At 38.0% G+C, this 16,840-nt stretch overlaps 1 protein-coding gene across 2 annotated transcripts in view; it reads left to right on the top strand.

Moving 5' to 3' along the window:
• EPB41L4A (erythrocyte membrane protein band 4.1 like 4A) overlaps positions 1 to 16,840 on the top strand; it is a 134,820-nt gene that overhangs the window by 74,490 nt on the left and 43,490 nt on the right. For both annotated transcript variants that reach the window (XM_040541487.1, XM_040541486.1), the window contains exons 7-11: positions 1,952 to 2,039; positions 3,938 to 4,026; positions 4,420 to 4,483; positions 13,453 to 13,544; positions 14,479 to 14,556. In XM_040541487.1, coding sequence (XP_040397421.1) covers positions 1,952 to 2,039; positions 3,938 to 4,026; positions 4,420 to 4,483; positions 13,453 to 13,544; positions 14,479 to 14,556 — 411 coding nt within the window. The remainder of the gene's footprint in view (positions 1 to 1,951; positions 2,040 to 3,937; positions 4,027 to 4,419; positions 4,484 to 13,452; positions 13,545 to 14,478; positions 14,557 to 16,840) is intronic.

The raw sequence follows: 16,840 nt of genomic DNA, 5'->3' as shown, positions 1-16,840 counted from the left end.
GCTCTCACTCATTGCTCCCTCTGCTCTGTCCACCCTCCCTCCCCTTCCCAGCTGGGGGGAGTGAATCAGAACAAAAGTTAAAAAACTCACAGGTTGAGATAAAGACAGTTTAATGAGAAAGGAGAAGAATAAAATAAAAGAAAAAAGGCCCCAACAAAAGTGATGCACAACACAATTGTTCTCCACCAGCTGGCTGATGTCCAATTGGTCCTTGAGCAACAGCCGCCCCCTGGCCAACTCCCCTCAGTGTTATGGCTGTGCATGATGCCACAGAGTATGGGACATCCCTTTGGCCAGCCTGGGCCAGCTGTCCTGGCTGTGTCCCCTCCCAGCTCCTGGTGCACCCCCAGCCTCCTCCCTGGCAGGGCAGCTCCAAAAGCTGAAAACGTCCTTGGCTCTGTGTGAGTACTGCTCTGCAAAAACTGAAACATCCATGTGTTATCACCTCTATTTTAATCAAAAATCTAAAACACAGCATCCTATGAGCTATTATGAAGAAAATTAACTCTATCCCAGCCAAATCAGGAAACAAGGTCTGCTGTTTCCCTGTTTCCAGGCCTTCTTGGAAATGAGGACTAGCATTTGAACCAGTACCAGTGCTACTGTGTAGGTGAGATGGGGTGAAGCAGTCTGTTTCCAGGTGCAAAGAAGACATTTTTAAGTACCTATACTATTATATTAATGCTAGCACTGCCATTTCATGTCTTCCACATTGCTGTTTATTTTTCTTCTGTATTTATTTTTATTTATTTATTATTTTTTTTACCTTGTCAGGTGTAAAACAAAGTTGGGAAAACCTGAAAAGTACCTGGTAGGCTGAAGAGAATGGGGACATGAGATGAGGATGTGTATATGGCTGGATTTTTCCAGGTCTCATAACAAAACTTTGAGCTTTGCTTCACATCCTGAATTTGAAACATAGCAAATACAGTGAAATATTACCCTAAGAGAGCAATCACGGGGTTAAGCAGGAGGTGCTTCTTTTTGAGTTGACATTGATGTATGCACAAGATACACTGTACTTACTCAATAACCATCAAGTAGCTTTCACAGAAACATTAAAAAGGAGTGAGGATGAAAATGCAGCTTCAGTAATTGAAGGTTTGCTATAGAGGGGTCTTGCTTATGTGTCAATGGCAGTTATTAAGGGAAGAACAAATTAAATTCTGAGGATATGCTTACTTTTGGAGACATTGAGTGTATTTAGTCTTGTTCTTTTTGAAAATAAATCCTTCTTTGGTGGTGTCAAATATGTTCCTAATAGCCCAGTCCTTTTTATTTTTTTTTTCCTTCCACCAGATTTTCCCTATTGTTTCTTACCAGCATTCAGCTGACATTAGTTTTTGAATGATGAATTGATATTTGCAGATGGGAAGGCGAGCTGGATCTTTGAAACTGCTAATCTCTTGTGACAGACCCCAAACTTTGTTTTCACAGTAGCAGACTTGGGTATTACCAGTTGGTGTGACTTCCTGTAGACAAGATTTTACAAAGAAAAGAATATTTTATCTGAAGTCATGAACCCTGCTTTCAGAAATCCTTTGTAGCTTTGGTACAGCTGAGGCGAGATAGTCCCCCAGTCAGTCACTCCACTTCTGCTTTATTAATAAACATGCAGTTATTTGAAAGAGTTATTTTGCATATTGAAACCCAAAAACAGAATGTTTGAAGTGTGTTTGTGACAACAGGGAAAAGATTAGCCACTGCTGTACGTATGTATTGTGTATTTGATAGCATGCATCTTTTACAGGATTTTATAGCAGAGAATTTAGTAAAAGTTTGTGCCTACTGTCCGGTCTTCCTTAGAGCTTGCGGTACATAAGCAGAGTGACAGTACCAATGACCAGTAGGAAGGGTTGCATACCCATCCAGCAAACTGAATTTATTAATATGACTTATTTTAATATGTTGACTGGTAGTGCAATGTTCTTATGCAGAATTTTCTTTACAGGGGTCAAGTTCCTGCTGAGGCAGAAGCAAACTACTTAGGGGTAGCCAAATCCCTGGAAATGTATGGAGTGGACCTCCATCCTGTTTATGTAAGTATTGTTTAACTATTTTAAACTTGATAACAACGCAAAAAATCTCATGTACTATTGTGGGGGAGAGTGTTTATACAGTTTAGTCACCACAGAATAACGTGAAAGAAAATAATGTACTTAATTAAGGGAGGCAAAGAAAGACTTATTTACAGACTGAATAGATTAGGGCATTCATATGTGCAGCAGCTTAATGGTTTTCAGATGAAAGGTTGTGCTTGTTTTACACCTACAAAAGCCAATCTGGGAAAAAAACAATTCATATAAATAATAAATAATCAGTGCAAGTGTCAGAAGAGGTGAGAGAGGGTTATAACTTTTGTCTTTGACACAAGAATTTTCGCATTATTCTTGTGTAAATAACAGTAAGTGAGTGCTGATAACTTTTCAAAACTATTTCAGAAAATAATGTGGGGGTAGCATTAGCAGCATGTCTGGCCTGTTTTGATGCTGATTGTGAAGGTGTTGCTAAAGACATGGAGCTTGTTTCCAGCTTTTCCTCTGCTGTATCATGCAGCACTGCAGGTTGTCTATATTGCCTCAGCAAATGCCTCCGCTTCTTTTGTAAAACAACATGTGTGTTGGGATCGGATCCAAGTCATCACCTGGAGGCTATGTGCTCCTGGTGGAAACATCATCCTATCTTGTTTGAATAATTGTGCTTGTGGCAGGTTTTTTTGAATAAAAGAAAATCAGAACTTCAAATGAGGAGTTGTAAAGTAGACAGTTCACTGAGTCAGATGTCAGAACGCTGTAAAATTACTTGAAAGAAAATAAAGAAATCAAGATAATACCAGAAGATTAAGTATGTATTTCCCGCTGAAAATTGTGTGGCCCACAATATTAAGTATTTTTAATTCACCCTGTGGCTTGATCATATTCATATCCAGTGCTCTGTGCCCTCCCACCCATAGGAAGCTGGGGGAGTTGCTGGAACAGGCTTTGACATGACCCAACAAAACCTTGTTAAATTAGCAGAGTCTAGATTTTTTTATCTCCTTAGTTTGCTTATGCTGTGCAAAGGGATTCCTGCCTGGGTAACGAGGGGTGCATCGTTCATGCCCAAGGCTGACCCCTGAGTATTTCTTTCTATTTATATTACAGTAGCAACAAAAGACCCCATTCAAGAGTGGAGCAGTGCGCATAAAGAACCACGGGTCTTCTTCTCGGTTGGTCAGATTAAAAGCAAACATGTCCTTTGTAGGTAGTTCACTGAGGATCAGAAGCAGAGCTCGTGGAGGTGTGCTTGAGCTTTCTCACATACAGAAGGGCACTTTCTGCGGTCACTCAGTCTCACAGCTGGTATTTTTTGTGGTTTGTGCTCTGCAGGTTTAGTGCTTGCAGCGCTCTTCATTGTTCCCTCAAGCAGGCAGGTGGGCTAGTTTTTGCAGATGACTTTCTTGCAAACTTATGCAAAAGTTTTCTGGTCTTTTGAACACCTTCTGTGTCATAAGGTATTGCCATGGTAGCGATGACTATTCATAAAGGCAGAAGGGTTAAAATGTAGTAGTTAGGTTGTAGGAAAGACTTTCTTGCTGGTCCTGTTCCTGCCTCCCCTTTGCACCATGGGATAAAGACCTGCCGTAACACCCTGCAGTACAGGCCCAAGTGTGAAGCTCAACATGACAGTTACCTGTTTGCTGTTGGTGTTCCACCATAGGATGTGGAAAGTGACAGTCTCTCACCACTCCTCTTTCTTGCCTCTTTGCATCTGCGCATAGAAGTTTTTGTACAGGAGTTATTCTTGGTAGATGAAGTCCTACTTTCCTGTTTGCAGTGAGTGTAAACCAGCGTGTTCAAGCTAGTCACCATGCTGGCATCCTCCACCAGACCTCACAGCTACACTGATACCAAGTGCAAATGCAAATAACTGAGTGGCATATGTTTTTATTTTATAGGGTGAAAACAAATCTGAATATTTTTTAGGATTAACACCCATAGGAGTTGTTGTCTACAAGAATAAAAAACAAGTAGGAAAATATTTCTGGTAGGTATAGTTTAACTGCAGTCTATGCTATATCTGTACAATGATGTTGTACAGAGATGTATGATTTGTGTTATATGTTTGAAAGTGTAATTGTTTTATTAAAAAATATATGGCTGGAATTCCTAGTCCTTGTATGTATTTTACATTTTTAAAATTCTTTTGTAATGCAAGTATTGAAAAAAATATTTCACATTTACAATACTCATGCTGAAATCTTTCAGTACTGCTAATTTTCTACTGGTATTTGGTACATACCTGAAAAAATAATCTGACCTGTGAATCCTTTTTTGTCTTTTATGTAAATATATGCAGCTTCATGTTTTATTATTTATGAAATTAGTCTCACTAAGTTCTGTCTGTCTTTTTTTTTTTTTTTTTTTCCCACTATTACAGGCCTAGAATTACAAAAGTTCATTTCAAGGAAACACAGTTTGAACTCAGAGTCCTGGGAAAAGATGTAAGTTTTTACTTAAGCCTGTAAGAAGAAAAAAAATAAAAGTGATTTCAAATCTAATTAATCACTATTTTTTTTGTATCCATCAGTGTTTAATTTTATGGAATTACTGAAAAAAAAATCTAAGTTAAATTAATGTATTGATAATTACTGCCAGAAAATTATCCTTAAGTGTAATATGTTCGTGATGGTGCTTTCATTTTTGTTAAAGAAAGAGCAGGAAGAAGTTTTTTCTGCCCATGTTTTGCAGGCAAGGGGAGAGAACTTTCTGAAGTAGGAATTTTATAATAAATCTTTATGATTCTCTAATGTGCTTTGTAAATTAGAGTAGACTACTTCTGCAATGCCTTGTTTATGGTGTTACGTAATACTTTTAAACAAGGCAGAATCTGTGGGGAAAGGTATAATTTATTGAAACCCGGAGCAAGGGAAATACAGGAAGCTTTAAGGCAAAAGTAATTTTGTAGCTTGAGGACAGAAGCAGCTACACAATGTAGCTTGAAACACATTTCTTAGAGTTTATTGTGATTGTGCTGTTACACCATTTGAGGGAAAAAAATTGCTAGTGTCAGTGAAGCAAGGATAGCTGAGTGATAGCAAGAGAAGATGTTTTTAGATTGATTCAGTGGAAAAAGAAGGAGGATATTTATCGTTTATGCAGCATGGGGGGTGAGGAGGAGAAAGTGTTCAGGATGTACCGAAATTTATAACGTGAAATAAAGCAAATAATTGCAATCAATCTGTGATTTTTGGTATCTGGTTCAGTTGTAAGTTTAATCTGCTAATTTTTATTTTTATTGGAAAATACTTTGTAGGCTTCCTTGGAAAATCAGTATTGAGAGTTTATAGACAGAATAGTTTTGTAAGAAGTATAGTATTCTACTTATTGTCTATGCATGTTCATTCATCTTTGTAGTGGTTGTTAGTCTCATCCATGATTTTCTGTGAGGCCATTTGATGCCTTCAGTACATGCTGGGAAATGTGAGCATACTGATGACTGGTTGTGCTGGTTCTGTTATGAATAACGTTTTTTGTGCTTGTGCAAACGTACTGGCAAGTTTTGCTTTTGTTACTCCTAAGTGGCTTGGTGTAGTGATCCATGAGTAGTCTATTTCTGATGATGCATTTGTTGAAATCAGAGAGCTGTTTGAAGGCTGGGGGAAGGTTGGGAAAACTTTTCTCAGTGTTTCACTTGCAGGGTGAATGCCTGTTCATGTGCAAACAGGTCCTAGTTTGACTTTGTGTGGATTGCTGTGTAGTGATGCTGTACTTTCTGTTTGGCACATATGTATACTTTTTTCTTTTTTTTTTTTAACATGTGGAATTGCAAAGTTTTAACGTGGTGAACAAAAAAAATGGGACCTTTGGGAAACGTGCATAAGTTTAGTTTGTGGATATTGATGGCTCGTGAGTACTTGCTGTTGTGATTTTAAGACAAACACTTTGACAGCACTTGGTAATTTCAAGTCTTGACAGGTACTTTTAGGAAACTGTTTAAGAGAACAGTAAATACAAGGGTGTGTCCCATCATTATAATCTACATTGCAGCTAACACTCATTTGAAGTGTTTCTACAGTGCTTCATACTCTAGCTAGTAAAGGAAATGCCAAAATGGCCCAGAAATACCTTACTCTCCTTTTTGGTAAACATTCTGGTGGTGGTACTTAGAAAGAAATTATTGATTAGAACAAGTAAACAGTAGTCTTAATCTCTGGATTAAAGCCAATGGTAACTATTTTTGGTGTTCTGCACCCAGAGGAGGAAAAAAGGATCAGATTACTTATATGACTACAAGTTCCAATACTCCCTGAAACTTTATTCACAAATGCCTTTTATTCCTTCATATTTTGAAATAAATGCTATCGCTTTGTTTTTCCCCATGGGACTTGAATTTGTATTATATGATAGGAGGGTAAATATGCCACTTTTCTTTGTTCTGCATCCTGGGATATCACTGCACAGCACAGGGCATTAATACTTCACTTGTTACAGTTGTGGCGTACCAAGTCTGGAATGTGTAAGTCATTTCTAGGCAATTCATTTACTAGGAAGATATTGCCAGACTTTGAAGGAGGTAAAGGGCGCCAGAAGTGGTCAAAAGAAAGATTTGGAGAGCTGTTTCTACTCTTGTCTCCCTGTCTTGGAAAGATAACCTTTTTTTTTTTTTTTTTTCCTTTTACCGTTTGATGAAGTAAACACAGTGGACTTAGAAGGATGTGTTTTGAAATTTTAAGTACATAAATCTTTTCGAGTACAGACTGAAAATGGATATGAGTCTAAGAAAATTTCAAGGGAGAAATGTTCGGAGGGATGAGTTATTAACAAGTATGAGACAAGGAGCACAATTGCATAAAGAAAAAAACAATCCAAACATCAGTGAAAAGCTTCAGAGGCAAAGGCATTTGTGAGGAACACTCTCCATAGGAAATAGGTGGAAGCATGCTGTCTACTAAACTAGTTGGAAAGCATGCCAGAAAATATTAGGGAGAGGTGAAATAATGGAGACTTTCCCACATTTTAGTTGGATCTTTGACATATAGCAAAGGAGTTAACATCACACAGTAAGAACAGCTTATTATTATTTCAGAGTGCTTTGTGTGATTTGCATTTTCCATATCATGGTGAAAACTCTGTGAAGGATGGATTGTCACTCATGTTTCCACACACTAGCTACTTTTACATTGACAGGCACCTTTCTGGGGTACATGCATGTGTTCATCAAGAGGAAGCCTTTCATGCTTTTAGTGCCTGTGAAGTGTTGTTCTTCCCCTGAATGGGGTTTCTTATGGGAACATCTTTGATATTCTTTCTGAGAGTATCGTCTTTGAGATATCTTCTGAGAATATCATCTTTGATATTCTTTTCTTCATATTTGTCTGAGTTTTTTTTCAAACCTACCAGAAGACTTGGAGCAAGTCCCATTAAATGAGTGGAAGTGAACATCCTGATCTCCTTGACAGGTTTAGAAATGTCAGTCTAAATGTACAGCTCCATGTCCGTGAGCTGTCTTAGAAATATATCTGTGGGGTGCCTGTGTCAAAATTATTTATGGCTGCTGCTGCTGCTGAGCTTACTCTGTTTACTTTGTTTCGCTTTTCATAAACTTGATGATTTAATGAGCATGAGATATTTATACTTACTCTCTTACAATAAAATGAGGTGCTTTACCTTTCCTGTTTTGTAGGGTAGGCTCTTGTAATTTTGCAGATATCTTCTATAAGGACATTTCCTGATTTCCTGTGTATTTAACTTGTTTATTCTGTGTGTTTTTCCTACATACCTGTTGCTATTGTGTGCAAGCATGGCTATTGATATTTTGATTTTATCTTTCACTGCTTTGCCTGTATTATATTTTTTCTCCCTAAGACTCTTGCTGTTCACCCTTCGTAAACATAATACTGCCCTGAGTATTTGCCCGTCAGTGACTTATCCTGACATGTGAGATGTTGAGACCTGGACCAGGTGAAAGAAACTCTTTTTCAGTAATGTTAATCATTGAATCAATATTTCATTGTCCCCTGACTGGACATGTGCTTTGAATTCTGAGACAGAACCACGAGGGCTTTCTGCGAACCCATGAAGTAACAGCATGAAACGAGGAACCTTGTCTCTGGTGTGGGTGGCACAGGAGGATTCTCTGAACACAGCAAACAGTTGCAGAGAATTTTTGAAGGTGATGAAAGGGTATTTTCATGCAGGTTCCCTTAAGAAAATCAAGACATAAATCTGATACTTGTGCATAATTCCTGGTAGCATACATGTCTGTTGAGCAGCCTTGCTAGAAATGATCCAGCAATACAGGTGGCTGCAGAAGGCCCTTGCTGCAATAAAACAGGGCCTGATCCCAAAGGATGTGCTGCCTAAAGATGAGTGGTTGGAGGGAATGCAGCTCATTCTCTGTTCTTCCTCTGTGTGAGGAACACAGCTTTCTTTTCAGGTTTCTCTCAGCTAAGCAAGTGAACAAAATAGAGAAGAACATGGTTTGATTTTATAGGCTGGGAACTTAGATGTAATAATGTGCAGGAGTTAGAGACATGCAGCTTTTTTGCCTGTAGGTACCAAGTACTTCTGTAGGGCTCCCTGCAACCCCATACTGTTTTCTGTAACAGCACCTTTTACTTTGGTTGCACTGTGTCTGAACATGTAAGTGAATGATTTCATCCCTTCTCAGAATTTATGCAAAGTTTCTGTCACTGCAACTTTTCATGTTTCTCCTTCACCAAACCAGAAAGTGTTGAATGTGCAAAAGACTTGTTTTCATTATTTCTTGTTTGAAGAGAAGGGTCTTTTGGCAGTCTGAAATTTTTGTTTTGAGGGATTTTGAAATTTGGTTTACTTCAAGTCAGAACAAGCCCACAAACAGTGCAATTAAAAGTGATTTACACATTTTCAAGACATGTCTTCCTCTGTAATCTTTCTTAGTCAAATGAAGAGGCTCAGCTGAATTCATAAGGTGCAGTAGGTAAAGAGTGTTTTCACGAGCAGTATGAATCACTGATGAATACTAGAAGAATTTCAGGGCAATTCCAAAGCACATAATAGTCCACATTCTGGTGGCTGAAACTTTTTTAAATACAAGATTTTTGTGTTCTTTTAAATTGTCTTGGAAAACACTGGAAATATATTTTTTCCTTCATTCCTTCCTTCCTTTCTTCCTGCCTTCCTTCCTTCCTTCCTTACCTGCTTTTCATAAATGTTAGAAGTCTGAAAAATAATTGCATTAATAAGGTGGTCCAGTTAGACCCTTTCTTGCCTATCACACACTATATTCCACCTTGAGTTACAAATTCTAAGCAGGAACTTTCATTTGATTTACTCCTCTTACTGTTTCTTGAGAAGATTTAACAAGGGATGAAGAGATGTTCTTCCTTTTCTGAAGTCCAGTTTAGCATATTTTTCCATTGGATACAAAAACAGAAATCTGAACTTTGTTATGGCTTAAGAATCACAAATGACTTTTGTATCATTTGTACCCACTGATGCCAAAGTGGTCATGGAGGCTGGAGGTGAGCAAGTCCAGTGATGTTAATATAGGGCTGGTATTTTTTAGTTGACTGGATTTTTTTTCCTTTATTAAACCATTTTTGAGTCAAAAATTGTAAGAATGGCTTATCTTGATAGTAAAATTTTCAGTAATGAACAATTTTGAAGGAGAACTACAATAAAAATAAATCCTGGATAAGCCTAAATTCATTGCCAGTAAGGTGTTAGTGTGTTTTTTCTATGTTCCTCCTTAGTATTTATTTAAATTGCTATAAAATGAGGCATAGATACTTTTGTTTTGATCTTGATATGCTTCATACAAACTGGCACATCATTAATGATTTTAATTCCTGATTTTTTTCTTAAAGATTGACCTTATGTAACTGGTAATACATTGTCCATTATGTAAGCTATGACTGGTATGCATTATGTAAATATATAAAGACAGAATATTTCCAATTGGAGTTAACAATTGATAGTATCCAGGTGTGTGCCAGACCTGGCACAAATATTAAACAAATAATGTTTTGAAGCAGTAACTTCAGAGCTACCTTTAGTATTTCTGTTACATGTGAATGCATGTGTATCACATGTATATGCACAGGCAGTATGTTCTGTAGTGGGACAAGGTACCTCCTAATGCTGTATTAATACTTAGTGCCACCAAGAAGAGTGGTGTGTGTGCTGGCAAATTCCTGTTGTGGGGTGTTTTCTGTTTTGTTTATTTTTCTTGAGCTTGGATAGGTGTTGGCCAGTACATATCCTAAGCTGCAGCAGCTAAAGCCTGCTCTGCCTCATGGGTTTTCAACAAGTTTTTGATCTGTGGACTGCCTTGTGGCAACCTATCAAATGTTGGTAGAGCAACGTGCTTCCTGACTCGTCTCCCTCGCAGTGCATTAGCAACTTGCTTTCAGTAAGCAGGGGGATGTGGTGGAGTGCTGCACCAACTACCAGCTGCTTCGTGGAGTTCTCAAAGGTGCTGCCAGGCCAGTCTTCTAGCTGACTGGAGAGGCAGCATAAAGCAGTAAAGGGCCCTGGCTGCACATTTGGGAGCCCTTTCTTAAGCATGTAGTGTAGTCAAGCTATGGGCATCCCCTGTGCTGTTCTGTCTGTCCCTCCTCCCATGGGTAAAAATGGTGGTGAGGCTATGGCAGCATGAGCTCTAAGGATGCTTTAGAGATGGCAGGACAAGCTTTTAAAGCATTTGAAAGGAGAGGAGTGTTCAGTGTATGTCCTTGCAGTGTTTCAGCCTCTTGTGTTCTCAGGACTAGGAGAAGGTAATCAAACAGCTCAATAGCCAGCCACTTCAGCAAGTCATAGACGTGATCAAAAATCACCATACAAACGTAAGTGTTTTTCTGCTTGTCTGGTGAGCACAAGTGGCTTCCCTGAAAGATGAGACAAGCACCGAAGTGAGTGCGAAGCAGAGGGGAGGACTTCAGAGTGTACAGACAGCAAGGGCTGCTCTGGAAGCAGTAGGCTGTGATGGTTTATGATGCCTCATCATTAACACACGGGGCTCTCTGAAAGCCACAGGGTGAGTAGCACGGAGTGGTGCGTGAGGTCCCAGACAATGCAGTATGAGTTTGGAATTGTGATCTGCAAATCACTAGTAAAAATACAGTAGCTATTTGTTTCTTTTGCTTCAGATATATTAGAAAAACAAAAAGACCACTAAACTAGCTCTCATTACCTATAAAGAAATTACTGTAGTTCAAGCTGAGAAAAATGTTGGGGGTGAATGTTCTAGGCTTTCTTTCCTTTTAGGAAAAAATAACTGTGCTGTTTGGGTTATTATAAGCATCCATTATGAAGCAGTATTTAGTTCTCAGATGTGTGCTTTTCCTTCAAATTCCTGATAACCAGAGTGTGTTATCAGAAAGCTTTTTGGACCCTCCCTTAATTTTTTTTTAACCAGTTGTTTTATTTCCCAAATTTGAATTCCATAACTTACCTTTTTGATGATTTGTGTTTGTAGGGCTAGGCTGCTTCTTACTTTGATTCTTCAGCCCATGATTGCCACATACTAGATATAGATGTTTCAACACATAGTTCATCATCAAGTTTTTTACTTGTCAGCTGAGATTAGCTTTCTTCCCCTTGAAAAATAATGCATACAGAGGATGGAATCACTGATGTTTGCTGGTCAGATCTTTCAGTCGTGTGATGATGTAGCTATACCTTCCCCCTTTTAGTCACTGATTGATTTAGATATGTTACGTATCATTTGTTTTACGTATGGAAAAATCCTAAAACTCTAACTTTGAAGGAAAAATAGACAAGTAGAACCTTTTATTTGATAGGAATCTTTCCCTCAGTTTCAGTGGCATTCAGGCTAATAGTAACATATGGCAGAAATACCTTATTTTAAAAACTCACTTAAAAAAAACAACACCTCTGTCCCTGTCCTTCCTGAACTCATGAACTCTCTTCTCCTGGATTTGTATAATTAAATAAATTCAAGTGCAGCACAAGATTCTTTGCCTGAAAGTAGAAGTTAGAAGTGAAGAATGAAGAAAGAGCAAGATCCTGCACATTAAATGTGAGTCAGAGTTCTTTCCTGACAGAAGTTAAAATGAATCATCATATTGCATAAGGTTTTGCAATACCAGAGCCCTGATTTGATATTATTCTTTAAAAGTGGCTACAGTTGTGTGGGTTTAAATGCAAACATACCAGGTAACAGTCTGATGTAGAAACTGTAGTCTAAATTAAATCATTAAATCTTCAACCATGTTTCTGCTGTATGTAAAATAATTGACATTGACATTCCTTCATTAAATTCTTAGTTCCAATGTCACTGAACATAAAAGAGCAGTATGATCTTTCAGTGGGTAGGCTCCAGACTTGCCAGAGGGACATGAGCAGTGTAGTTATTCTTGAAAATTCTCGCGTAAATAGATATTTATCTTTGGCAATCTTCTTCAGGAAGTGTTCCCCCGCTTTAGGACTGGTTTTAGGACTTGGCTATGTTACTGTTACTGACAGTACTGTACCATGCTGAGGATTCACGGTGGAGTCAATGGGACTACTCATTTGTTGTGCAAACAACAGATATGAAATGGAGCACTTGAGTTTACTGAGTGACAGATACATGGAAGTGTATTTTATGTGAACATTGCTGAATGGACTCATTGGAAACAATGAACTCATTGGAAACAAGCACTGTGATGAGTCTGTTGCTTCTTGTCTATTGGAAGCATTTTATAGTTTGTATATGCATGGCTTCTCTTTCATCTCTCCCTGTGGTTTATTGTTTCTGCATGTGTACTGCACTGACTGCCAAACTACCAGTGAATAGATTTTAAGCTTTGTATATCCCTTTTTGTCATCTTCTTTCACATAACTGTTGCCTTTGCAAGTGGTTTTGATGATTTTAACCTTTGACCTTTTTGCAAGTATTTTGAATCACAGTGAAGTTAGCTAATTTTTGTTTCTTTATCTTTCCTTTGTCTCATCTTTTTGATATCCAGTTTTATGTCATTTCTCCTCTACATGGATGTCTTGTGCATTTTTCCTGTGTTGTTGCTTCATAGTACTTATCACAAATTTTGAGTTTCTCTCCCTAGCTTATTCCTGTCCTTGTGCATATTGCTAAGCAGAGCTTTAGGAAGATTATATTTTTCATTTGAGGTGCAGTCAGGAAAGATCTGAAGTGAACTATATGAAAAACCTTTGTGCTTTTTTGTTAGGAAGAAAGCTGACATCTATGAACCAGAATCAAGGAACAGAACTGTTTCAATAATCATCTTGCTGTTCTGTTTTTTATATCTAAGGAATCAATTCCTTAAATAATTACTTTCAGCCAATGAGAAACCAAAAAGAAGAACTATTTTAAATGAACAATTGTAGAGAATTATATAACCTGATTTTATTCATATTTATGTCTTTTCTTATGTGCATTTATATGAGATGGCAAGTTCTTGTGTTCTTTTTTCACTGGCAAAATCCCTCATATCAATATTGATTTGTTTCCTTTTGTCTTCAGTGCAATGAAACTTCCTTCTTTTTTGAAGCACGTGATAAGATCACCTGCAAACATCTCTGGAAATGCTGTGTAGAACATCATACGTTTTTCAGGTGAGTGATGCTGTAGTTGCGGCTTTTCAACCAAAAAAGCCAATTGGAGAAAGCCAATGTTGAATAAGAACCTATCACGCTTCCAGCCTGGCAAAACATTTTGCGTCCTGATTATAAAATGTTCTTAAAAGCTGATGCCTTCTGTTTTCTTTTGATGATATAAAACAAACATTTAGAAATCTTCAGGTAATTCAATGGTTTATTTTGTCTTAGATTTTTTTTTTTGATACAGTATTTCAAGTTGCACAAAGTAGGTTTTAACTGAAGTATCCACATATATATAAAGCAGAATTTAAGCTGTTATACACATGTGTACATATTTAAGCACTAAATTCTCTGTAGCAGCATTGACTTGCAGCTTTTTGTTTTCATATAGAACTATTTCCTGTGATATTTGATTAGGATTCTTTACAGTGCACAGAATTTTTGGTTTTTGAGAGAAGAGCTCCCTTAAATTCTATAATGTTTTGCTGACTTACCAAAGAGTATAAAATGTTTCTGGTATTACAGCTCTCAAAATGCTTTCTTCTACTGTTGCAAAAACACTAGCAGAAATGCGCAAGGGCCTGTGGCTAGGAAGGGATGCTTGGTGTTGGCTTTAGCAATGCTGTGAATGTGTGAGCTCAGAATTCCTGCCACAGTCTCATTACTGTGGCATGATGGTTTTGCCTGCTCCTATGAAATATTAAGCAAAAGGCTTTACACTAGACCCTGAAATAAATAGATACATAATCAAAAGAGGAGGGCATAAACATGTTGCTTTGTGGAGCTATCAACCCCACAAAAGTCTGTCTGGAGGTGGGGATGAAGAGGAACAAGCAGAAAATTACTTCTCTGGAATTTAGAGTTTGTATTTCTCTTTCCTTTTCTTGGGAATGAGGGCTGAAACCTACTTGTACAACTCACTCTGTTTTATTTTTTTTGAACTGCATAGAGTGCCAGAGAATGAATCAAGCTCTCTGTCAAGAAAATTCAGCAAGTTTGGATCCATAGGTTATAAACATCGATACAGGTAAATTTATTTAATTGTTTAAACTTCTTTTCAGTTAATTCCTTTTCCTCTTCTCTTCCAATGTAAGAAAAACCTCACCCAGACAATAAGTCAGGGCAGTTTTGTTCACAAAGCAAGAGTCAGGGCCACTTTACAAGGCTGTGTTTGGGGACAAATTTGAAAGTTACTTCTCAATGTCTGGATTCCCAGAGCTGGCTAGGGCCTGCTGGAGCTCATAGTGAAGGTGAGAGTAGCCCTGGCAAAGCTTTAAGTCAAAATATCATTATAAGTCATGAAATTATGTTTGTGCCCTAAAGGTTTTTTTTCTGACAACTGAGAAATACCAAAATGGGGAGGCATGTTGGCTGCTGCCTTTATTCTAGGAATTAAATAATGGATGCAGAAAAGTGTAGAAAATCTGTAGCCGTGCAGTCCTTCTTTAATGCTGCAGTAACCTAGCAGTTGAGCTCCTGCAAGGGCTCTTGATCTGGATGGTTATATTTAATCTTGTAGCAGCAGAATTGATGTAGTGCTGTAGATTTAATAACATAAATAAGGGCAGATCTCAAGGGAGGTGGGCATGTCTTTTCTAACTGGAGTGGCTGGGAAAAATTGGATAAGCTTTCAAGGCCGCAAACCTTGAAAGAAGCAGTATCTTCCAGGGTAAGGATGTATAGGGAGTACTTACTCTCAATTTCAGCTGGAGTTAACCCAGCAGGCAGTGTGACATAAAGGGTAGTTAATATGGTGGTACAGTGGCAGAAGTGGTAAGCAGAGTGGGTTTAAGATGCTCTAGCTGCAGGGACACAAAAGACTAGAATAATATAGGATATAGAAAAAAATGCAATATGTAAGAAACCCAGTAGTTTTTCTTGAGTTTTATGTTCTTAAGTCTGTTGAAATAACAGAGTCTTTGTAGGCACTGGATTTGGCAATTGGAGACCACTGCTTTAAATTCAGTTCTGTCACATTGGCTGAGCAATTTTGAGCCACATAATTTATATCTGACTTTTAGAATTGCTTTAGAGTTTGGTATTCAGTAAACCTCAAAGGAAGGATTGAAAGCAGCAAATCAAAATCATATCTGAAAGCCAGTCCCCTTTCTTTTTCCATTTCCGTTTTTCCTGCGGGTCAATTAGGAATACAGGTAGTTTTTCATCTTCTATAGTTATTTTGAAGCTGCTGGCTGAAAAGGCCCTATTTGCTATAATGATAAATTCTAGAGGTGTTTTCCACAACCTGCAAATACAGCAGATTTGTTTAGGTTTATTTTTGGCTTGTCTGTCTGTCTTTCCTGCCTATATTTCCACCATCACTCATGAAATACATGGATCATCATGGGTAAGAGTGATGATCATTATTTGTTAGGCAGCTCTTTGTCACTGCTTGCTGGGAAGATTTTTCTGAAAACAAGAAAACCATCCCCCTCACTGAATCTATCAGCTCCTGGACTGGAGTTAGTAGCTGTGGTAGCTACTAATAGCAGTGTGTAATGGTAGCACTATTACACTTGTCTTCAGTCAATAAGAATTCAGAGTCATCTCTCTGTTACTGTTAGATTTAAAATCTTGATTGTAGGGAAGGTGTTGCTGGTGGGGAAATGACTATGCCAGTGCTGAGCCTGAGCTCATATGACTGATTCTGGACTGTTTCCAGCTAGGATCACTGGTGTGCTTCTGTTCCATCCTCTCCAACATATTTCATCATAACCCAAATTATTTAGGTTGTTGTGTGGTCTGACATGACCCAGCTTCTCCTTTTTCTAGATGATAGAGGAATGATTTTACTGCCTTTGGGATTTCTAGTTTGATCCTGACCTTCAAAGCTCCATCAGTGAAACTGGATAGGAGTCCACTTAATTCCTGCCAGAGTACCGAGGATGAGAGCATGAGTTTCCCCTCTTGTACCATATTGGCAGATTGGAGCAGGGCAGTGTGCTGTGGGAAGTGAAAACTTTGTATCTTCCAGGATATTCCTCTGAATTTTAAAATGCTGTGAAGCAGTTAGTACATTTGACTTATTCCTGTCAGTGGTATGTCTAAGTTCCTCTTCCTTGGCCAATGTACATATTTTATTATTTTTTTTTCTTATTTTATATTTTTAATAAGTTCCAAGGATGGAACTTATTGGTTCCATTGCTATGGATTGCAGTTCTGAAATGGTAATTATTACTGACAACTATGTTTATAATGATAATTTTTTCTAGAGCATTTTAAAGTATATTTTTCTCATCTAGTATGAAGTGTACCCTGTTTTGCTGCAGTGTTTGACTTTCATTTGACCTGAGTGGATGCTCTAGTAAATG

This window comes from Cygnus olor, chromosome Z (genome assembly GCF_009769625.2).
Source record: "Cygnus olor isolate bCygOlo1 chromosome Z, bCygOlo1.pri.v2, whole genome shotgun sequence".
NCBI classification, from domain to species: domain Eukaryota; kingdom Metazoa; phylum Chordata; class Aves; order Anseriformes; family Anatidae; genus Cygnus; species Cygnus olor.
This window is presented reverse-complemented; position numbering and strand designations above follow the sequence as displayed.